At 33.7% G+C, this 24,947-nt stretch overlaps 1 protein-coding gene across 1 annotated transcript in view; it reads left to right on the top strand.

Annotated features, from left to right (window-relative positions):
- Window positions 1-24,947, top strand: part of LOC145332756 (uncharacterized) — a 36,063-nt gene extending 11,116 nt beyond the window's left edge. Inside the window, exons 3-10 of the mRNA XM_080177809.1 lie at window positions 17,024-17,436; window positions 21,107-21,243; window positions 21,595-21,662; window positions 22,703-22,768; window positions 23,285-23,344; window positions 23,644-23,735; window positions 23,957-24,040; window positions 24,257-24,947. Of these exons, the coding sequence (XP_080033935.1) occupies window positions 17,024-17,436; window positions 21,107-21,243; window positions 21,595-21,662; window positions 22,703-22,768; window positions 23,285-23,344; window positions 23,644-23,735; window positions 23,957-24,040; window positions 24,257-24,848 (1,512 nt within the window). The 3' untranslated portion in view covers window positions 24,849-24,947. The remainder of the gene's footprint in view (window positions 1-17,023; window positions 17,437-21,106; window positions 21,244-21,594; window positions 21,663-22,702; window positions 22,769-23,284; window positions 23,345-23,643; window positions 23,736-23,956; window positions 24,041-24,256) is intronic.

The raw sequence follows: 24,947 nt of genomic DNA on the forward strand, positions 1-24,947 counted from the left end.
GCATTCCTCTATTACTCACTATTAGTATTAGTGTAACATGCCAGACATAGCCTTAGTAGGTGCTAGTTTTAATGTCTCTAGTACGACGCGATGTGGGCCATACTCATACCTGACATTTTATTTATCTATCCCTTTACAGCTATACCTGCTTAATTTCATGCAACTATCCCTTTACAGCTATACTTGCTTTATTTCATGCAACTATCCCTTTACAGCTATACTTGCTTTATTTCATGCAACTATCCCTTTACAGCTATACTTGCTTTTTTTTCATGCAACTATCCCTTTACAGCTATACTTGCTTTTTTTCATGCAACTATCCCTTTACAGCTATACTTGCTTTTTTTTCATGCAACTATCCCTTTACAGCTATACTTGCTTTTTTTTCATGCAACTATCCCTTTACAGCTATACTTGCTTTTTTTCATGCAACTATCCCTTTACAGCTATACTTGCTTTTTTTTCATGCAACTATCCCTTTACAGCTTTACTTGCTTTTTTTCATGCAACTATCCCTTTACAGCTATACTTGCTTTTTTTTCATGCAACTAACTATCCCTTTACAACTATACCAGCTTTATTTCAAGTTAGGTTTACTTATCTGAATTGCAGTTTGAGTAAGGCTAAATTATGGTTACAAGATATTTGCAGGGAGGGGGGGGGGGGGTGGACATTGGACTAGTTTCCAAAGTTTATATTAACGTTTTCTTATTCGTCGGCTTGATAACTTTAGGGACTTTAAATGAATTTTGATTGGTTGGATCATCAAGTGTTCAATTGTTTCGACCACTAATTGTAATATTCAGAAGGGGAAACTTTGTGCATCATCTTTGGGGAAAGTTATCAATTTGTCGGCCCTTTAGATCCCTGATAAATTTGCTTGGTTTAAAATATCTAATTCGGTTGATACTAGATAAATGCAGGCTTAACTAAATAATATGATTTTATTGCAGGTATGTACTATCTAGTTTGAAAGCTGCGTCTCTAGTCAGCAGGGATAAGTAATAGGATCTTTTTCTGTCTGTCTCTACCGATTTTGATGACCTCTTAACCGAAATGGTTCACATTAACAATGTAGCTTCTTATAGGTCATGGGAAGGTTTATAACTATTTAAGGAGAAGGTACCACCACCCTCTAAAAAGAAATTGCTCTAGAAAAAAAAAATTAAGGACCGCCAAGCGAGCCACTGGCGTACAGACATTAGTAGAAAAATAAAAAATATTTTTTTCTCAACTTATATATTTTTAAAGAAAACATTTAAAGTCCCTCTATAGGCCTCTAGGGGCGTAGCCGTTAGTTGCTGATAACATATCATAAAGCAAGAGTGTAAGGGAAGGGTGGAAAGAGGGGGGGGGGCTGGCTAGATAAGTACTGTATTAAGCTTTACTAGTCTTTTTATAACCATGGACTATATATTATATTGTTGTTACTTTAATACTTATGGCCATAATTAGATTTCCAGAATAGCTTTGAAACCGATTAATATCCGCTAGATCAGAACCGGTTCTCAGCTGTACTGAAAAATCATGTATTGCATAGTATTACAGAGAATTTTCCACGAATATTAAATTAAAAATCATAAAATAATTTATCATATTATCCGCAGAAAGCTGTCCATAAAAAGAAAATAACCGGGTATAGTCCCTTTCGTGACATCGCACCTTAAGGGGCGATTCTTCGTATTTTTCACAGTAGGTTTTCTCCTATTTCTATCCTTTGCGGGGGGCTCTAACCCTGCAGGGCCAATTACCTAACCCCGTGGGGCAATCACCTAACCCAACATAACCTAACCTAACTTAAAATAACCTAAAAAAAGTCCTTTTAAAAATACGACAAATCGCCCCTTAAGATGCGATGTCACGAAAGGGACTATTCCCAAATAACCATTATATTATTCAAAAGACAAAAGCTTGGTGTTGCTTCGCTTCTTATAGTTTTTGTTCCATAATTATTATGTATCAATCAAAAATTCATTTGTTTAGTAATAAACAAAAAGTTAGTAATTCTTCAGGGAAGTAGGGGACATTTGATTGTTTATTACACTAGTCCCCAAAGTCGTATAATAAAGTTTTCTTTTTTGGTGGCCTAACAATTTGGGGACTTAAATTTAATTTTGATTGGTTGGTTGGTTCATTAAGTTGAGTGTCCAAACGTTTCAACCACTAATTGAATCCTTAATGATTTTCATTACCCCCGGCAAAACCCTGTAATCGCCACTGTTTGTAAAAATTAAACAAAAATAGATAACTTTTTAATATGAGAAGTTTTTTTTACCTCGCCTTAATTCATTTAGAAGCTAATATTTATATAGCATTAGTAAAAAACTCTATTCTCTAAATCCTTTATCCCTGCAAATAAATTTTGATTTACAGTCCTTTGTCTTAGGTTTTTATTTAGATTAGTTATTTAGGGAAAATTTGATCATTAACCATTCACAATAACAAGGATATGCATCTACTAAAGATGCACAGAAATGCTCATAGAAAATTAACAGTATCTTTGGCAGAAAGACCTAAATGCAGATATAGTTCTTCTTTTCAATAACGCTTCTTTTAGGTTCAGTAAAGGTCTATAACTACTTGTGGGTAGGTCTCCTCCCTCCAAATAGAAATCGCCTCTGGAAAAATCTCTTACAAAAAAGTGGGTTCATGTGCCCCTAGAGGCTAATAGGGGCGAAGCCGTTAGCAATGAATATAGAAGCAATGATAGCAATAAGTAATTCATTATTTTAGACACAAAAAAAAACTAAAAAAAAATGAAAATAGGGACCGACCATAAGCTAATATATATAAAGTAGTTCCACTACTAAAAATACATACAAAATACTTAAAATATTTGCCCCCAGGACGAAATTAAGATTTTATATCTAGTTCATTTAACTATGAACTTTAAAACATTTTATTTATGGCTTTGGATTGACCATTAATTGTAGATTTGTTGATATAATTAAAATGTATTCAGCTGGGGAGGTCTTTTTAAATGTTTTTTCAGGCCCTATATAAATCTCAAAGGGGGGGGGGCGAAAGTGACACTTTTTGAAACCAAAACTAAGAGTCAACATAGGAACTCGACTAAAAAAAGGGTTACAGGTCTGAGATTTTGCATGGCAGTTGCTTTATAGGGGTACAATATGGAACTGTGAAGAAACGGCGGCGCAACCGCCAAAACCGCCGTTTCCCGCCGTAATTTTTGTTGCCTTTTCTCGGCGGTTTTCGGCGGTTGCGCCGCCGTTTCTTCACAGTTCCATATTGTACCCCTATAAAGCAACTGCCATGCAAAATGTCAGACCTGTAACTCTTTTTTTAGTTGAGTTCCTTTGACTTTTAGTTTTGGTTTCAAAAAGTGTCACTTTCGCCCCCCCCCCTTTTAAGAAAAAAATTAAGTAGACTAATCGGACGATTATATCATGCTATAATAGAAATAAAGGTTACAAGTTTTCTTCCCAAATCCAATAAAGTTAAAATGATTCCCATTTCTTCATTAAGGGAACATTTGAATTTATATTACTTTTCTACTAGCACCAAAGTTACAAAACTACGTTATCTTATTCGTTAGCTCAAAAACTTTGAGAAGTTATATTGAGAAAAAAAAATTTCAATCCTCAGATCCTCCTTTCTTGACAAACCTTGACAAACTATATCGTATACATCTAACACAAAGTAGAACGATGTCTGTTTGTTTGTCTGTCTGTTTGTTTGTATGTTTGTTTGTAGCGAAGGATCTCGCTAACCGCTGATCCGATCGGGTTCTCCTTTTACAAGGTAGCTTCTCATAGGTCCCGGGAAGGTTTATAACTATTTTTTGGGGGATGGGTACCCCTAACCCCCCAAAAAAAATGAAAAATCCCTCCCACAAATTTTTTTTCTTTTTAAAACTAAAGTTAAAATAGTGGGGTCGACTACCCCCGGCCCCCCCCCCCCCCTCAAAAAAAAATTCCATTCCCAAAAAAAATATTTTTTAAAGTTTCTTTAAAATCTAAAACACGAAAAATTAGTTTTATCAAACCTCTTGGGGCAAAGCCCCTAGAGGCTAGGGGCGAAACCGCTAGTATTTAGAATTGGAATAAGAATTTGAAAAGAATTTTGAAGTTCCCTTCCAATATTAAATTTTTTGGGGGATGTGAGTGGAAGTTTCCGAAACCTTAAACTTCAGACAAAAAAAAACTTACTGCTTTATATAATAGGACAGTCTATTAAGGCTTCAGCCGGCCTCTTTTACATTTAGTATTCAAGAAAAAATGTCCGTTGCTATTTGTATCGTTTAAATCAGTCTGACCACTATCATACTATTACAAAGGCCATGGGTAGGGGGGGGGGGGGGGGGGGGGACCGACAGGTGCATGTACCCTGTCGACCCTCCTTTTTCAGTTTTAATTTTTAAATGAAAAGTTAATAAAAAAGTTTGAATCTTTTATTGCCTACTTACCATATATAAAAGTAACAGGATGTCTGTGTGTGATTATCTGTAGCAATGTATGGGTCTGGGTAAGTTTATAGCTATTTTGGGGGAAAGTACCAAATTTTTTCTCTCTTAAATTAAAAAAAAAAATTAAAATGTGGGTTAGTCGACCTTCTTCCCCCCTCCCACTTCAAGTGCCACTAGGGACAAATCCGCTAAAATTTGTTAAGAGTCTTTCTTTAACGTACTGGTCAAGCAACATGTACAGTTCTTTTTCAGAAACAACTGTTTAATTTACAGTTTCCAAAAATTTTTGGGTATATTTGGGATTTCTTTCAATATTTTTAAACTGATTTTATTAAATTTTTAACAAAAACTTACATTTGAGACAATTTCAGACTAGAACTTTACAGTTTAGTTTAATTTCAAATATATATTATTTTTAGACATCATGCTGTTAAAAGGGGTAGTTTCACGAAATGCATTTGAACTTAATTTAGTGAACCGCATATTCTATCCTGGTTAAATGGTTAAACTACATTTATATGCTATACAATGAATTTATATAAATATATTATATTGTAGAAGGTCCATTATAGGAAGCTAAATTAACGACTAATTTCACCCTGTCAATATATCTACGTATATCCTATATCCATTCTTATGCATCTATCATTGGAGCGTTGAAAATTCCCTTTCTAACCCAATGACAGACAGACATTGTAAGTTATAGAGTAGCTTCAATATTTCAAACAAAGAAATATAAATTTGTTGCAGAATTTGTTTCTGTGCTTGCCTCAAATTAAATTGGTAGAAACCTTTGTAAAAGTTAATAGCTCCTAGGGAGGGAGGGAACATGGGGCTGTTTATTACACTAGTACCTAAAGTTTTATTATGATGTTTTGGTATATGTTGACTTTTATTGATTTTGATTGGTTGGTTCATTTAGTTGACTGTCCAAGAGTTTCAACCACTAATTGTAATCTTTAAAAGAAATTATCATCGGAACGGTATACAAAATTTATCTGCCAATGTCTTATCCCTTTGGATCCCTGAATAGCTGCCGCCCAACACTGATTGCCTATAATTTACCATTGGCAAAAGTAATAGAAATTAGAGCAATTGTATGAGATGGTTAATAACAATAGTATCATAGGAAAACCTGAAATTGAAATATAACTACGACCCATCCACATTAATGTAAGACAGAAAGAACAAACTCCCCCTTCCCAACTCCTTATTTTAAAAAAAATGAATTTTTTTACTTTAGGTCAGTTTAGTTTAGGTTATATTGGGTATTGGTTAGCCCAGAAGAGTTATAGCACCGCAGGTATAGGCCCCGCAGAAGTTAGGCATATGGAGAGAAAAAAATCCCCTCCCCCCCCCCCTCTCCTTTATTTTCAATTAATCTTTAAGATAAAGGGGGGAGTTCAGTGCTGGAGTAGGTACTTTAAATAAAAGCACCAACATTTTGCTATATGTTATTCTTTTGTCTGTCCCCTTTCTTCCAGGCAAATATTAAAGATGATTTTCTCATTGTGCAAGTAACTCTAATTCTCTAATCTCTATTGCATTGACAAGTGTATAAGCAATGGCTATTTGTTAAAAATTAAGAATTGACCAGTTTTATGATATTTTGTACACCATTTCTTTGTTAGTAATGGCGGTGCACAATGACTTTTGCATTTTTCAATTTGTTACCATGCAGCTCCGCCCCTTGCCTCAAGGGGGATTCATAGCAAATTTGATAGACTATCTTAGTCAGAGATCTAAAGAGATAAGACAATGGCCGATAACTTTATGTACACCTACAATACTAAAGTAAAACTTAATATTATTTTTTTTTTGAATAGCTAAACTCAAAGATCGACACTTATAGGAAAAAATAGAGGATTGAAATAAGCTTTTTGTTGCATATATTTGATAGATCTTTTAAGATATCGATCTTCCCTAAGTTAAAAAAGAATACAAAAAAGCAAGATTGTGGATTTTCGGATTAAAACTTTCAAATTTGGTTAAATTCTGTTTAATCAGATTTTAGCTGCCAGTTTTAAAAATAAGCTACAAATACGATTTTGTTCAACATCATTGGTAAAAATGATAAACCAACACACGAAACTGATAAAAAAGATTTGCTATTAAAATTGTCTGAATTTTATATTCTTTTATGTTTTTATCTCGTAAATTCTTTATATATTTAAGAATTACAGCTTTAATATAACTTACAGTGGTATCCCACAAAGTATCCTGGTGAGCACTTATATCTTCCTCCCCCTCAATATTGGTAAATATAAATGAGGGGGAGGTTACATTGGTACACTGCAGGGTTAGGGCCCCCTTAGGGGTTAGGCAAATAAAATACTACCCCCACTCGGCCCCTTTAATTAAAGGGGTAGTTTCACAAAATTTGAACTTAATTTAGTGAACCGCATATTTTTTGCTAGTTAATGGGTTAAACTATATTTATATGGCATATTTTTGAAAGAATTTCAAATTTCTACCACGTAGTTTTTAAAATATCAATATCGTCTTTTTAAATTGCATATATCACAAAAAGACGATTTTTAAGTCTTGTTATTTTCAAAACTACGTGGTAGAAAATTGAAATTCTTTCAAATATGCGGCTCACTAAATTAAGTTCAAATGCATTTCGTGAAACTTCCCCTTTATTTTAAAATTAGTTAGGGAGGGGTATTATTAGTGCTTAACTGGCCAATTGTGTGAAAGCACCTATTATCATTTGAGTTAGCAATATTTAAAACATTGGATCTACTGCAGTTCACGGTCAAACGGCTGAACGTACAGATCATGCCCGCACACTGTTTTAAGCGGCATAAGAAGGCCTAGAAATAATCTGGAATAGCCATAAATCAATTATGCATAATTATCTCGCAGTGCAAAGAAATGCGCGAAAAAGACCTATTTTACGCGTTTTTCTTCAGTGAAGCTTTCCCTGTGCATAATTGGATCTTTGCTATTCCAGATTAGTTGTAGGCCTTCTTATGCCGCTTAAAATGATGTGCGGGTATAATCTGTACGTTCAGCCGTTTGGCAGCTAGCAGCCTTTAAAATTCATAGATTTTTGGAAATATTGCTTACCAGCAATATATCACCGTGAACTGCAGTATATCCAAAACATTTAAACATTACTACTTTTCCTAACATAGCTGCGCTACTATATAACAATTGAAATAATTATCCCTGTTGTAGCAAAAATATTAAAATAATGCAAATATTTTTGCATAAACAAATTGCAACTTCAAATCTAGACATTTTGTTAAGTATAATATTAATATAAGAAACAAAGGACGTATTATTCATAGATTTTAATTAATTTGAATAAGATATATTCCTTTCTCGTATTCATTCGAATCCGGTGGATAGGAACCGGTTCTCATCCATGCGAAAAAACTATTTCTAGCATCGTATTATATCCAGCTTTCTACGAATATAAAAATATACAATCATAAGATTAAAACCAGTTTTTTTAGCCGGTGCCTTCGGCACCTCGGGGCTAAAAAACTAGTTCTAATCTCATAATTGTACATTCTATATCCGCGGAAAGCCGTTTATAATACGATGCGAGAAATAACTATTACACTATTGGTACCCCAACCCAGTCCCATTTAATTTAAAAATATTGAAAATAAGGAAGTGGGGGAGGGTAGTAAGGTTATTTATGGGGTATTAAGTAGCCCCGCAGGATAAGACATAAAGAAAATAAAAATCTTCCCCTTATCTAATTTATTTCGCTTCTAGCCTTTAGGGGCTTTGCCCCAAGAGGTGATAAAAAAAATTAAGGCGAAATTCGTTAAAGGACCAAGGAAATCTTAAGCAATAAGGGGTTTGGTTTTTGGGGGATTGGGGGTGTCCCACCCCCCAAGAAAATAGCTTAAAACCACCACAGGACCAATAGGTATATACCCTGAAGAGTAGAATCCGATCGGTTCAGTGGTTACCGAGATCTTAAGGGACAGACAGACAGACAGACGGACAGACAGACATCGTTCTACTTTGTATTATAGATTACTGGATTGATACACACTAAAGCCTTATTTTCACAATGACAGATATTTATTAAAAAGAGTTATGATTCAAATAGATTAAAATAACACCTTTATTACATAGCTTTTATTTGAATAAACAAGTATGAACATGGAGCGAATATACTTTACAATTTACTTTTTCAAAGTGGTCGGTCTGTGTGTCTGTAATGTTCTAGTTAGCATTTAATTTTAAAAAAGAGTAATTTATCTGATATACAGCTTGTGCAGATTCTTTAACTAATAGTGGCTTCGCCCCTAGCCTCTAGGGGCTTTGCCCCAAGACGTTTGATTAACCTATTTTTGTGTTATTTAGATTTAAAAAGAAAAGGTAAAAAAATATATTTTTTGGGGGGGGGCGAGGGGTATTTTGTGAGGGTTGGGGGTGTCCCACCCCCCAAGAAAATAGCTTAAAACCATCACAGGACCAGTAGGTACATTCCCTGAAGAATAGAGCCCAATCGGTTTAGTGGTTACTCAGATCTTAAGCGACAGACAGACGGACGGACAGACAGACATCGTACTACTTTGTATTATAGATATGTACATCTATCCTATAACCTACTTGGTCCGTCGATCCGTTTTCCTTCAATTCTTTTAATTCTTGTTTGTAAAAAATATCATAGCTTTGCTACTTTTGAACATATCTATCCTTGTATTTGTACAAATAACATAAGAAGAACCTGTCATACAAAAAATTATTAAAAGCCTTTAAAGTATGCCAAGCCTCTAAAATAATCTTTTTATTATTGTTTTTTTTGTCTCTGTGTTTGTTCTCAGGGATCTAAAGGGATAAGACAATGGCCGATAAATTGATGTGAATCTCCAATGTTGATACAAAAAAATACCCTTCCTGTAGATTACAATTAAGTGGTTGATACAGTTGGACACTCAACTTTAACCAATCAAAATTCAATTAAAGTCCCTAACAAATAAGAAAACGTTAATTTGAAACACTAGGGACTAGTGTAATAAACAGTCCAATGTCCCCTTCCTCCCTGTCTACTACAATCTCTGTACGTACGTATAACATAAAAAGTTATTGCGTAGTTACGCACGTTTCATAATTTTAGGTAGCGCAACTACTATATATTCTACGTCGCGTCCGTACGTTCATGGTATTTATAATAAGTGTAGACGTACATACATTATTTTCATGATTAAAAGTAACAAGATGTCTATCTGTGTGTCTGTCTATCTGTATGTTTGTTCTGAAGAATTTCGTTAAGCGATGTAGTTGTCTTCTACAGTGAAGCTTCTCATAGGTCCATGGAAGGTTTATAACTATTTTGGGAGAGGGTAACTCCACCCTTCCAAAAGGAAATTTCTCTGGAAAAATATACCTCCAACCTTTTTCTTTTAAACCTAAAATTTAAAGTGGATGAACGACTCTGCATTTTCCCCTATGCGTAGCTGCTGGTAAATAATAATTTTCTCTAACTCTACTGAATACACCTTTTAGTTTTTTTTATATGATGGATGCTATCATTCTTGTTTTATTGTATAAATAAAATCCTAATAATAACACGATGACATTTAATTTTTGCATTGAATAGGTTATTACATAGTAATAACACACAATCGGCTTATCCAGGGTTTTAACGGATTTTTCAACCGTAGAAAAAAGAACTATTTTCGTATGTTATTTAATTTTGTTCTTATTCATTAATCTTTTGTTATTAAAAAAAAAAACTCGACACTAGAAAGAATTTAGGGATCTAATGGGATAACACAATGGTCGATAAATTGATGTACATCCCCAATGAAGATACATAAAGCTAACCCTTCTGTAGATTACAATTAGAGACTAAAATGTTTGGAAAGTAGACGCTAAATTTGAAGTACCAACTAATAAAAATTCAGTAAGTTGTTAGGACCACAAATAAAAAAAAAACATTATAAAACATTGGGGACCAGTGTGATAAACAGCCCTATGTCCCTTCCTTCAATAAAAAGAATTACCTGAGCTGGATGTTTAAATCATAATAATGGTGCGCTAAATCACCCCGCGCACCATTGAAATGATTTAAAGATCCAGCTCAGTTATGTTAAAAACATAACTTATTCCTTTAAATAAATTACTGAAAATTTAGAAATAACTAATCCCATATTTCCCTGTATTGAAGTTATAAATAGAATAACGGATTCTATTTGATGTTACAAAATGTTCTCAAAGGAGGATGACAACATCCATGAAAGTGAAGCTCTAAAATCAATCGGTGGGACAAACGAACATTAACACTTGTAGTAGAGTGTCAAAACTTAATTAGCAGAAAACTAACATATTTAAAACTTTATTACAGGGATTATTTGGTTTTCATTGTACCTTGTTTTCATATAAATCATTTTAAATAAAATAAAATACTTTAATTGAACCCACGGAATAATACAGAATAATACAATTTCTTCGCTTTCTAAAACTTATATAAGTGTAATTAACGATAAGAGCTACACGTTAAGGAGGCACAGACCTGCCCTAATTATAGAAAAGCGTCGGGTTTACCCATAACTTGCTTGAAACGCACTCTCATCCCCCTCTCTCAATCTTTGTAAAGTTTTGTATGCATTTTTACCTTTCCCATAAAAAAGTACCTTAAAATCAAAACCTAGGTGGTTTATTTTGTGTGGTCAAATGCAATTTCAAAGTGATATTGCCAAAAATGTTTGCTTATTTTAATTACGCAATGTTTATTTTATTTTGTTGTTGAATTATTCATATTGTTTCATAATGTTTCTTCCTATTTGATATATGATCTTCTTATCACTAGAGGCCTCTAAGGAGGGTGGGGGTACCCTTCCACAAAATAGTTTTAGCTTTCCCAGGACCTTTAGTTTTACGCTAAGGCCAGGTTTTTAAAAGCGAAGCTTTTCTATAATTAGGGTCGGTCCGTCCGTACGTCCGTCCGTAACGGATAGCTTTTTTCGTTAATTTAGGCATGTTAGAATTGTCCTATCGATTTCAAACTTTGTATGGTGAATCCTTTAGTAGTTAGGTACGATTTAGAAAGCATAGCAACTCTATAATCATTACCAGAATGTCCGTATGTCCATTTTAAACATGTTGATTTTTTTACTTTTTTAACAACAAATTTTTATGTGATCTAATTATCCGTTTGATCTGATTTTTGGTATATTGATTCCTGGAACAACAAAGAACAATATTATAAGCGAAGCAACTCTATAATCAAGTTCTAATAATATAAGTATGTCCATAAACATTATCCTGTATCCAGCAGTTTTTCAACAAATTTACTTGCAATTTTGGTTTGACTCTTATACATTTATATTCTGATTATTCAGTTCGGACACTATACAAGTGTTAATGTTCGTTTGTCCTTCCATTTCAGAGCTTCGCTTTTATGGATGTTGTCATCCTTGTTTAAAGAGAAATTAAAGCACGCCCGATAGTTTAGAGATATATAATTTTGTTTACCTTTTTCGCAAGTCAAAACAATATTTATTTTCTATTTAAATGGATTTTGACTGGCAAAAAAGTAAAAGGTATTATAGCTATGGACTTGTATTGAATTTTCATTGGTTGGTTCATTTGGTATCCAACGGTGCAAACACTACAGAAGAAGTAATTTAGTTTCTCATCATTGGGGATTTACATAAATTTATCGGCCATTGTCTTATCCCTTTAGATCCCTGTTAGTTTTGCTACTTACAAAATAAATTCAACATTTTAATTAAGTTTAAATAAGGGGGGGTTTTTAATGCAACCATCTCGTAATCAATGTATAAATGGCACGTAAAATTCGAATTTTGATCTGAAATTTTGCATGAGTAATCCTTGGTAGGTCTATTTTCCCTAAATCGAAAAAAAAAGTTGAAAAAGTAACGGCTAACGGCTCAGCCGTTTAGCCGTTTTTTTGGCTATTTTTAGTGCAAATTTGTCATAAATTACGTAGAAATCAATTTTTTGAAACATATTTTTGCTTTAAATCATGTGAAATGATACAAAAAAACATTTTTTAGATTTCTAGTACCAGCAACTACCGGCTAGAACCGTTTGAAAACGTTTTGGATCGGAAAAGAGCATTATGTGGAGAGAGGTTTCGTGATGGATTTCGCTTGAAAATACCCAACAAATGGCTAAACTAATGCACCGCCAGCCGTTAGCCGCTACTTTTCCAATTTTTTGTTCGATTTAGGGAAAATAGACCTACCAAGGATTACTCATGAAAAAATTCAGATAGAAATTCGAATTCTAAGTGCCATTAAACCCCCCCCCCCCCCTTTTGTTTACCTTTTTTGCAAGTCTAAACAATATCTCTTTTCTATTCAAATGGATTTTGACGTATTATAGCAATGGACTTGTATTGAATTTTCATTGGTTGGTTCATTTGGTATCCAACGGTGCAACCACTACAGAAGGAGTAATTTAGTTTCTCATCATTAGGGATTTACATAAATTATCGGTCATTGTCTTATCCCTTTAGATCCCTGTTAGTTTTGCTACTTACAAAATAAATTCAACATTTTAATTAAGTTTAAATAATTTGCATATGAAAAACAAGGATGACTAATACCATAAGTAACGAAGCACAAAGAAATTATAGATGGATAAACGCACAAAGTTAGCTATAGGGCAGATGTTCAGTGTACAGAGAGATGTACAGAGAGAGAGAGAGACTTTGAAATTATATAAAATCACGACAGTTAAAAAAAATAAACATCAACGCCTATTATAGCATGACCGTTACGACAGGCTGACAGGCTGCTTTTTGGTAAGGGATATCTTCACAAAAGAATCAGCATTATAGCAACCATGAAAATCACATTTTCCTTATAGCATTACTGATGGACTGACAAAGTGAATTATAGAGTAGCTTTACTACTAAAAAAAGTTTATGTGAATAACTCTATTGATGCGCAACTTTTATGGAACTCAACGGTAGAATGAATTTTTGAAAATTAATTGATTTTTTTCAAATTCTTCTAAAAACAGCTTAAAACCTGCCAAACTTGTAAGAATGATTTTATGGAAAATTGTGTTTTTCGGTGTAGACCATAAAGGCAAATTAGTTTAAGAGAATAGTTAATTATCACATCGCATTTTAAACAGCTTTCCGTGGATATTAAAATTAAAAATTATATGATTAAAACTAGTTTAAAACCCGAGGGGCCGGAATCTCATGCTAACGAAACTATTGTTAATTTTACTATTTTTATTGTGATATTCGTGGAAAATTGTCTAAAATTCGATACTGTACATGATTTTTCAGTATAGCTGAGAACTTGTTCTAAAAAATATGTATACCGATGTTTGCTTATTGTTCGTTTGTATCTCCAAATTCTATCAAGACATTGATGTCCTCCTAAAGGGGGCTAAATCTAAAGGGATAGGACAATGGAGGATAAATTGATGTACATACTCAATGATGACAAATAACCCCTTTTGTAGATCAAAATTATTGGTGGAAAAGTTTGGACTCTGCTAGTTTGGAATCAACCAAATCAAGATTTAATGTAAGTTCCCAAAGTTTTAAAAGTCAACAAATGACTTTGGGTACCAACATAATTAACGGTCCATTGTCGTGATGGTCACAGAGATCCAGTCGGGTGATCTTAACTGACATACAAAAAAACTTACTACTTTACCAGCTGCTATTAGATGTAGTCAAGTCAATATCTTTTATTTACAGTAAAAAAAAACTTTTGAAAAATCAATAAATATATTCAAAATTGTATGTATTATTGTGAGAATTATTCACCACATTCATAAATTGTTGTTCCTGATAATTTAAACAAGAATAACAAATCCCAAAAATGCACAAAGACCGCATAGTCAACCCTCCCCCCTCCCCTCCTTTATTTTAATTAAATTGAAAATATGGGAGATGTAATTTTTCGTTATATTGGGTGAAAGAGAAGTCCTGCAGGGTTAGGGTCCTCCATTGCATTGGAACATAAAGGGCAAAGCCCCCTTCCTATAATTTCAATTTTTTAACAGGGGGGGGGGGGATTCATGAACGCCTGGCATTTTTAGGGAAAACGCCACAAGGCAATAAGTTGTCTTTAAAGGACGCCTGCAAGAAATACCACGCTTTAACTGCTGAAAGACTGCCACAAGTAGACCCAATACCCGAAATTTAAAGCCTTCAGCTTCAATAACAAAAAAGTTCTAGGCAAAATAGCATTTTATGTACAATGAAATTTTGAAAGATTTACAATGCTTATAAAAGAAAAAAACAATATTAAATTACGTCGCCTAGACACAAAATTATGACTTTATCTTTGTCAGAAACTTAGATTGCAGGTAACTGATTACATTTTTACAATAAAAACACCACATCTCATAGTCAAAATCCATGAAAAAAATTCGATTTAAATTGCATTTTTAAACGAAAATCAAACGGAAACAAAGGGGGAAACTAAGACAAGCTCAGCTGTGATTGGTTGTTTAGCTGATTCAACCTTCTGATTGGCTACAGTACAATCGGTACAACGCAAGTTAAACTTAATTTTTTTTACTGATTTTGAATATAAAAATGGGTATTTTTATCGTAAAAATATAATTAGTTACTGGTTGCCTAAATTTATGACAAAAATAAGCTTATAATTTTGTTTCTAGGCCACGTAGTTTAATTTCAAAATTTCTAACATTAGCACTGCAATTCTTTCAAAATTTTCATTGTATATAAAATGTCATTTTAAAATGCCTAGAACTTTTTTGTTATAGAAGATGAAGGCTTCAAATTTGGGGTATTTGGTCTACTTGTGGCAGTCTTTCAGCAGTTAAAGCGTGGTATTTCTTGCAGGCTTCCTTTAAGGTGTAAGTTTCAATATTACTCACTATGCCATAAAATTATACCTACCTGCTGACGGTTTAAAAAGCGTGTAAAAATATTATAATCAATTAAAAACGTACTGCAATTAAAGGGTCTTCAAATTTTTATGTAGTTTATTATCAAGTATTAACTCAGTATAACGCAGAAATGCGTATGTAATAGACAGATAGCACATATCAGCTGACGCAAAAATGCGTAAGTATTAAATAGATTAGGCATCAGCTGTCTGCATTGACGCATAAATGCGTACACGATAGAGTTACTGTTGCTCGTATATCAGTGTTTATTTGTTTACGCTAAAAAAAAGACCAAAATTTTTGCCAATTAAAATAAATCAAATTAGGTTTGTTAAGTTAGATTTCATACCGATGGGTTAGGTAGGTCGTTATTATCTTGGATGTTGCACCAGATTTTTTATGTACTTTGATGCAGTATTACTCGCAGCTGGCTAAAATATACTACCCTTACCCCCTTTCTTCCTTCTGGATGAACGAATTGGCCAATAATTTAGGTATTATCATTCTAAATTGACTAATAATTTTCCACGGTCAATGTATCCACATTTATCTTAAATCCATTATCATATCAATATTCTCGCTATTTTATAAAAAAAAAATACCTTATCATAAGAACTCGACTAAGAATGTGCTATTAAACTAGATTGTATATTTCAACCGCCCTCACAGCCCCCCCCCCCCCCCAATCATGGATTAAAGAAACTGTGTTACTAATAAAAATAAAATACAGGGAAAGGAATAAAGATTTAGAAATTTTTTTATTTGACTTTGACGGATTTGTTATTAAAAACTAAAATTCTCATTTAATGAACAACAACATACCAAAAGACATTTTGTTATGTATTCAAGCAGTGGCGTGCTATTGAGGGTTGTAGACAACCCCCCTAAATTAAAATTGGGAAATCGCCATGCACACCATTGTATTAAAGTTTATCATTATTTTCTTGACATTGCTGTACTACTCATTGTTCTTGTTTTCCTATTGCTTTCCCTTGTCCGTGCAGGAACCCTCTTTTTTTTTTAAGTGGAACGCTTATAATCGACATATTATTACTTGGATGTTGCACCAGATTTTCATGCATTTCAATAAAAAAAATGCTGGCTAAAATAACCAAACCCTTTTATCCCATCACCCCCCCCCCCCCTCCTACTGGATGAACGCACTGACCAATAAAGGATAATGTTAGGAAGCTAGCTAAATTGGATGCAAATATTTCCCTGTCAATATATCCATTTATATATATATCCATTACGCGTATTCACTTTACTTTGACGTCTCTCTAGTTGCTTGGTCAGTTCAGAACTTGATTTCAATAAATGCAAACAGCTGACATCAAATATGTTACAATAGTTATATTTCCAGTATGGCTTTCAATCCGATTAATATGCGGTGGATTAGAATCGGTTCTTAGCCATAACGAACAATCATGTATAAAGTCGTAATAAAGACAATTACGAATAGTAAAATATAAATAATTTTTTAGTTCAGACCTTCGGCCACTTTTGGCTACTAAAAAATGGTTTTAATCTTATAATATTTCATTGTAATATCCGCGGAAAGCAGTCTATGATACAAAGTGATTTAGTAACTATTTTCTATTTCTATATTTCAGTTTAGTTGTTAGCGGGATCTTAACATACAGACAAAAACTTTTGGTTTAACTAATATTACAAAGCTAAACTTATCAAATACCCCCCCCCCCCCCTCCAAAAAAAGGAGAATTTCATAAAAAGCTTGGACGGGAAATTAATTATTTTTATTTATTTCAGACTGAACTACCGTACCTGAACGAGAGACTGGCGCAAGCACTTTCTCAACACATTACTGGTGAAATTAATGACAGACCAACCGACAGATTCGATAGTGAAAAATCCGCCGAAAAAGACAGTGAAAAATCCGCCGAATTTGATGGTGAAAAATCCGCTGATGGCGAAGATTACCTAGAATCTGCAAGTGAATCTGAACTTATTTCTGATATTTTTAGTGATGATTCAGTAAATGAAAACGTTAAAAGCACAGATGTAAGTGATTCCAACGATAACTTTGCCATCGTTAAAGATAGTGATTTTGAAAATACTATTGATAGTTCTGTTGATGAAATGAGCTTAACATCTGATGGTTCTGATGTTTCGGCTGATGGTTTTACAGAAAATGATGAGGAGAATTTAGATGCACAAGAAAGGTAAAAACTTCAACTTTAAATAGCTTAAAACCACCCAAAACTTCTACCTAAATATGAAATAGCCTAAAACCATCCTGTGACTTACGTGAAGTACGCCTAAAAAAATTGATTTTAAATATTTGTATAATGTGAGAGATTCTTGCTTTCTCCCAGCTGGCTAATAGAAAGTAACCCCATTATTTCCCCCTTTACGACTTTACCCCATCCAAATATCTTAGGACTATATTAGCAACCTACATTAACGACAAAAATTCCCCTACAAGTAAATTGAAAATAGAAGGAAGATATTGTTGTTGTAGTTTTGCTTAATCCCTGTGGGTGGCTCAAACCCTGCGGGGCTAACATATACTCAACATAACCTAACCTAACTTAAGTAAAACACCAGAATATTGTCCAACAGGCACGGCATTAACTGAAAATTGATCAGGATTTTAAAATCCGAATTAAAATACAATCAAAATCAAATCCTGAGCTGGATCTTTAAATCATATTAGTGGTGAGCCGGATAGGGGTGAGCCAGAGGTGATCTGGAGCTGAGGTGGGCCAAACACTAAATGAGTGTAACTGCCGCGCCACTGGGTGCGCCGGTTCGCCTATGCCATTTTGATTTAAAGATTGATATAAGGTGCGCCGATCTGGACCATTTCTGGCGCGCCCTGATCTGGCGCACCACTATATGATTTAAAGATCCAGCTCTGTTCAAGATTGTTCCTGTTATATAACTAACTATTGTTATATAATTAATGATTATAAAAACAGGATTATTATGAACAATGTAATTTACACAGTAGTTAAACAAGAACATCAATACACGTTGGGGAAAACTAATTAAAGGTTCCGTTTGTTTGGAAGCTAGCTCCATTTGAAGTAATGTGGTATATTCCCTTTCGTGACAACTCCTCTTAAGGGGCGTTTCATCGTATTTTCACAGTAGCTTTTGATAGGTTATTTTAGGTTAGGTTATGTTAAGTTAGGTTAGAGCCCCCCCGCTGGGGATAGAAATAGGAGAAAATCTACTATGAAAATGCGGCAAAACGCCCCTTAAGAGGCGTTTCCACGAAAAGAACTATACCCTTTTAAATGAGCCATGATCCATTAAAATTTTAATAATAATGCATTTTGGAAAACCGGTGTATTAGTCATCAATTGTTGAAAATCCTGAAATATTTATTTTAGTATTAAACTCCACATAATGAGATATTGATAATTAATTTCTGACATAAATAAGTGGGTTGAACCAATGTTTTTATTTAATAAAAAAGAAACAAGCAGTAGAAAAACAAATTCCAATCTTAAAAAGTTAGAGAGTGACTGTGCTCTATAGTAAGAATGATTGTTTAAATATTTATTTTACAGTTAAGGTATCATTCTGATAATAATCTTATTATTATATATTTTTCTCAGTGTTATCATTCAATAGATATAATTATTTGATGGGATAAAACATCATAGCATTTAGTATACCCAGTTTTGTCTTAGTTTTAGAATAAATTATGGAATATAGCTTTTACATTTTGTTTGACATTGACAACACCCTTTTCTTTACTTTAATCTGTCAGTTTATCTGTGATGTTATGCCATTAACCTTTTATGTAAAATACATTTCTATTACTTAACTCAAAAGCAAAGCTTAGAACAAAATGTCCGTATGTATGTCTGTCTTCTTTTTATAAGTAGGAGGCATAGATTTCCAATGAAGGTATTTGTACTTTTATCATTAATTGATATGTTTGTCCATTGTTTATTATTTAAGAATCCTTTTTCCTATTGGTTTGCGGGTGTGTTTCTTTATGCATGGTTGTACTAGGACAGGCACTAACATTCTGCAATTTAGATGTATTTCATAATTTAAAGTGCAATGGTTGATAAGAATATAAATAGGACAGGATGTAAATATCTCACCCCCTTCCCCCCCCCCCCCGCCTATTTTTCAACATTTTACAAATTTTTAAGTATGGAAGGAGGGGGAGGGGGATTTAACCCGCAAATTTTTGGCGAGTATATGATCGCTTACGAAAATTTTAAACTAATCAAATAAAATCTGTAAATAAATATCTCTGTTGTGTGAGAAAAATTACAGTATTGTTCATATTCTAATGATGTAATATAATCTTGTTTCATAAGCATTATGTTCATGTCATACAACCATTCAGTTCAAATTGCGTCTGCAGTATACTAAGGATGACAACATCCATAAAAGCGAAACTCTGAAATCAATCAAACGGTAGAATAAAAAGTTAAAACATAATAAGCTGAATATAAATTGAAAATACATTTATAAAATTATTGTTAAAAAGTTTTTAAAAATCTGCACGTTTTAAATGTTTTATTTTTGTAACGATTATAAAGTTGCTACGCTTTAGAAATCGTACCTAAATGTCACACGAAGCATCATCCAAAGTTTGAAATCGATAGGATAATTCTAAATTACCTAAATTATTGAACAGAGCTAACAGTTACGACCTGAAGGACGGTCAGACCATAATCATAGAAAAACTTTGTTTTTAACAAATAAATGTACACATTTGAAGTTTCGCTACTTTTGATTAATATTCTTAAAGAAACACTTAATTGATAACTATGTTATTAAATCCATCTCTGATCACATTTGAGGACAGTTATTCTGAGCTGGATCTTTAAATCATTTCAATGGTGCGCCAAATCGGGGTGAGCCAACTTTCTACCAATGAGAGCACAGCATTTTACGAAATACCGCGCTGTGATTGGCTGAAATTCGACGCACCCCGATTTGGCGCACCATTGAAATGATTTAAAGATCCAGCTCAGATATTTTATTAAATACTAGCGATTTCGCGCTGGAGAGAGTCGAGAAGGGGGGGGGGAGTCGGCCCTCCCTACTTTCTATGAATAAAAGTATTAGGAATGGTTAGCTTCTCATAGGTCCTGTTTATAGGGTTTTTAACTATTTCGTAGATGTAAACTTAGAAAAAATTTCCCTCTCCAAAAAAAACTTTTTCTTTTTCTTTTGCAAACTAAAATTTAGATGGGGCGGGAATGAAGTGACCTGTCCCTGTGTGGTTATGATAAACTAACTAACTGTCTTCATGTTGTCGCACCTTAATATTTGTATGGGATACAGAGGTAGGACAATCAACATTAAATTAACTTTCCCTCTTTTTTCATATTTTTAAAAAATTTCCTGTTGCATTTAAATATTGAAAGGAAGGAGGGGGTATTTTTAAGTGTTTGAGCCAACGAATAAGATTATATAAGAGGTTAAAAAACATTTTGTACTCATGTAATTTACATTTTAATGTGTCCTCCCTCCAAAGACGTCCAAGTGTTTATGGGGAGAGGGGGGGCGGGGGACAAAACAACCCGCCCTTTCCACCACTTGGACGTCTATGCCTCCCTCTCTGACAAATAATTTTCTTCAAAATAAAATGTTTCTCTATCTCTGACAATTATATGCAAAATTTAAGTCAATTACGTTCAAAGGGGGGTGGGGGGAAGTATAAAGGGTTGTCTTCCCCCCCCCCCCCCGCCCCTCACATAAAATAGGCACTCTTAAATTAATTTTTGGAAATACATTTTATTAACCCCCTTCCGAACGTCTGTAAATCCTCACTCATCTAACCCCTCCACCCCCAAAAAAAATAGACAGCTTGGAAGTCCTTGATTAAAGTATAATTTTATTTTTTGTTTTTAGGGAACCAGAAAATGATTACAGCGATTATGCAGATGTTTTAGACCTCGGCGACAGAGGGCAAAGCGCAAAACGCGTGAACAATGATTATGCGGATTACGCGGACATTTTGGATTTTGGAAACGGCCAGGATGATTACAGTAAGTACTTAGTTTTCTTCTAATGTAGCTACGCTCTGATAATATTTGTCGACATAGACGTCCAAGGGTGGGGGGTAAGGGGGTGTTTACCCATCTTAAAACATTTGAAACCACTCATTTTACTTTATCAAATTTTTTTAAATACATTACATTACCCCTTAAAACATTTTAAAAACCCATTTTCCTTTCTAATTTTAAAGGAACTTTTATAGAGTGGGGGTTACCCTCCCCAAAACTAGTTATTAATATTCCCTGGACCTATAAATAATTGCAATTTAAAGGAGCATTACATCGGTCAACTTACAGACAGACAGACATTCTGTTTCTTTTCTATGATAATTATGATTTTAGTGGCAGGGGGAGAAAGACTAGCAAAAATGATAGAAGAGTCACAATCAAAGGATATTCTTCCAGATGAGGTAAGTTAGAAACGTCTTATTAATTTGAAACTTGGTATTCTTTTTAAGTTTGAGTAGTGTAGAAACTCGCAAATGGGCTCTAGTTTATTGGGGAAGGAGAGTAAAAACATAGCCTAAAACCACCACACAAAACATTAATCCAAAAAAAACGTTCCTTGAATACTATTCCGGGACTTGTGTAAAAATACCCTAAAATAGATAATTGAATAGATTTCGTTTTAGTAGGGTCTCAGTTTTCTCATTTGTTATTCGAGATAGAGAGCTTTAATTTTCATTAAAAATGCCTTTGGCTTATTCCTATCTATTCTATACAATATACATTCTCACATAAACGACCTCTTAAATAGTGGATGTAAATATTCTTTTTTTCTCCCCGAGATAGTCATTTTTTTCCCCCGAGGTAGTCATTTTTTTCCCTGAGGTAGTCATTTTTTTCCCTGGTATCATTTTTATCCCTGAGGTAGTCATTTTTTCCCCCGAGCATGGCAACCGGTGAACAGATTCTCAGTTCTTGCACGACTGAAGTTCCCATGTCTATACAGTCATATTTATATGAAAATCTGAGAAAATATTTTTAGAAGATTTTTGAATTTTTATTGAAGATTTAAAAGTTTTTTTGAAGATTTTTGAATTTTTATTAATTACTAAAAGAAAGCATAATTACCTCTGGGAAAAAAATGACTACATCGGGAAAAAAATAAAAATTAAAAACCAAAATTAAACCACATTTTAGCATAAAAATGAGTTTTGTTTAAATGAGAATGATATTCCTATCCCGTTTTTTGTTTAGGAATGAATATTTTTTGCCCGAGGGAATAGATGATGGAGCGATAGCTCATCATTTATTCCTAAACAAAAACTGGATAGGAATACCCCATAAGTCCGTCTTTCTGTTGTTCATGCTTCAAATGACTTAAAACCTTATTTTTTGATTGTTTTGTCATTTTAACAGCTCTTTGACTCACTTTTTCTGTTTCTCCATCCATGGATTTTTTGTGCCTGGCTACTTATGGATATTTTGATCCTTGTTTTGTTTTCAGGAATATTATGAGTATGATTATGAAGATGGAACCATCAAAATCCCCTTCAATTATTCCGGCTTGCAGGTTTTTATTTTTATTTTGACTTGTTCTATTTTTCCTGTCTTTTTCAAAGTTTGCATAATGATTCATTTATTAGATATGTACAATTTAGAAAGAGTAATATTAAATATCGACTTTAACCATGGTGACTTTGAGCTTTTTTCAATATTTATAAGTATGATAATATTATCATGTTATTTTTTTAATTCTTATGTAGATTAGGTAAATTTTAAAAGCATCTTTAAAATCAAGGCATAATAAGTATGTCCTATATTTACACAGTTTGCAAGAAATTTTCATACCATTTTGTTTAGACTTTTATGTTAATCTGCATATTAAGTGCTGACAATCTATAAGTGTCTATCCCACCGTCTTGTTTTTAAAGCCTTGCTTTTATGTATTTTGTCCTATTTGTTTTATATGATACTATCCAATTTTCTACTATTTTTTATTCCTGGGATGATTATTTACAATTTTATTAGTGAAGCTTCTATTTAATCAAATGAATGTAAGTCTTGACTAAGTTTGTAATATTTTTAGTCAAATGGATTAACTAGTATGCCAAGATCCTGGGACGCGAAAGTTGCCTTTCTTGAACAGGTAAGCCTCCTTTTTTTAGGCTATTCTCTTCAAGGTTTCTAGCCCTTCCTTCCCCCCCCCCCCCACACCTTATTTTGAAATAAGGGTGAGGGGGTTAGGTAGTTTCTTAATGTGTTTCTCGTTTTCTTTGGTTAGGTAAGGTCAGGTAAAGGGTGGCCCGCAGAGTTATGGCCCCCCACATTGGTTAGGCAGAAAAAAACTTCCCCTTTCCCCTTTTTCAATTTATTTCAAGGGGTAGGTATTTTTTCCTATTGTTATATTCGATTTAAATGTCTATTCATCAATCCATATATGTTTAGGTTGGTATGAGATTATATATGGTGGTGCCAGCAATGATTGGTGGAGTCCTAATGGGTATTTTCTGCTGGCTTTTAACAATTTTGGCAATCAGGTATAGAAAAAATTTCCAGGTAGGGAGGGGGCATTGGGCTGTTTATTACATTAGGCCCCAAAAAATTTTAATGACGCTTTCTTATTCTTTGGTTTAACAACTTAAGAGATTTTTCAAAAATTTTAAAGGGGTAATTTTGTGTATCATCAATGGGGATTTAAATCAATTAATCAGCCATTGATTCATCCCTTTAGATCCCTGATAATGTGACATTATTTTAGATCCTATGGTGCTATGAAGACAAAAATATTTGGTCCCTCAAAAGGAAGACAAGAATATAAGTTAGAGAAAATTGAGGGGCACTCGTAAGTCAATTTTCTTAATTATTAAATTCTTAAAATTGTCTGTACATGGAACAACTTGTAATGCAAAAAAACTTCATATTTAAATAATTAAATATCTACATTATAAATTTATTTTCAAAAATAACGAAAATATGTTAAATAGTATTTTTAGCAGGTAATCAATTAATCTTAGCCTTTTTATGAAATGATAATATTCTGATTGTATTTCTTTTTCAGACTACCAGTGCGCGGCGAAAAACGGCGGGATTCTGATCGTCGCAAGCAACCACCGCCGGGCGGCGGAGACTTATTCACATCCTTCAGTGAGAAATCTCCCTCGCCGCTGGCTCAATTATCGCCGCCCTGCTACATTCCCGAGCCCGATTACGGCCACGAGAATCCCGCCTACGAAAGCAATGAAAATGCGCCGCCTAGCGGCGTAATTCACAACGATATTCTGTTCCATCAGCAACACTCGGACAGTTACAACGACAGTGGTGATGACGTCAGACTGAGCACTAAAAAGCCCGCCAATTCTATCGACGCCATTTTGGATGAGGAGCAAAGAAAGGAGGGAATTGTGGATACAGATTTGTCTGATGATTTGAGATCATTAAAATCCACAACTAGCTCTTCTAGTGGCATCGGCAATAGTGACAAGGGAAGTTTTGATCTATCCGAGACAAAATCGGGCATTATTAATGATATTGGCTCTCTAGAAGGTGGAAATGAATTAAGCCACGGACATAAAACTAAAGATACACATGTGAGTTTGGTTGATATTAGGATAAAAGAAAAATCAAGTGTTGGTCGAAGGAATAGTGACTAAAAAACTATTTTATTATATTTTATATTTTCATATATATTTTTATGTACCTATATGTCTTTGAATTATCTATATGTAAACAAATAAACTTTATTGCATTTA

This window comes from Acartia tonsa, chromosome 11, assembly GCF_053477335.1.
Source record: "Acartia tonsa isolate MP-2025a chromosome 11, ASM5347733v1, whole genome shotgun sequence".
Classification (NCBI taxonomy): Eukaryota; Metazoa; Arthropoda; class Copepoda; order Calanoida; family Acartiidae; genus Acartia; species Acartia tonsa.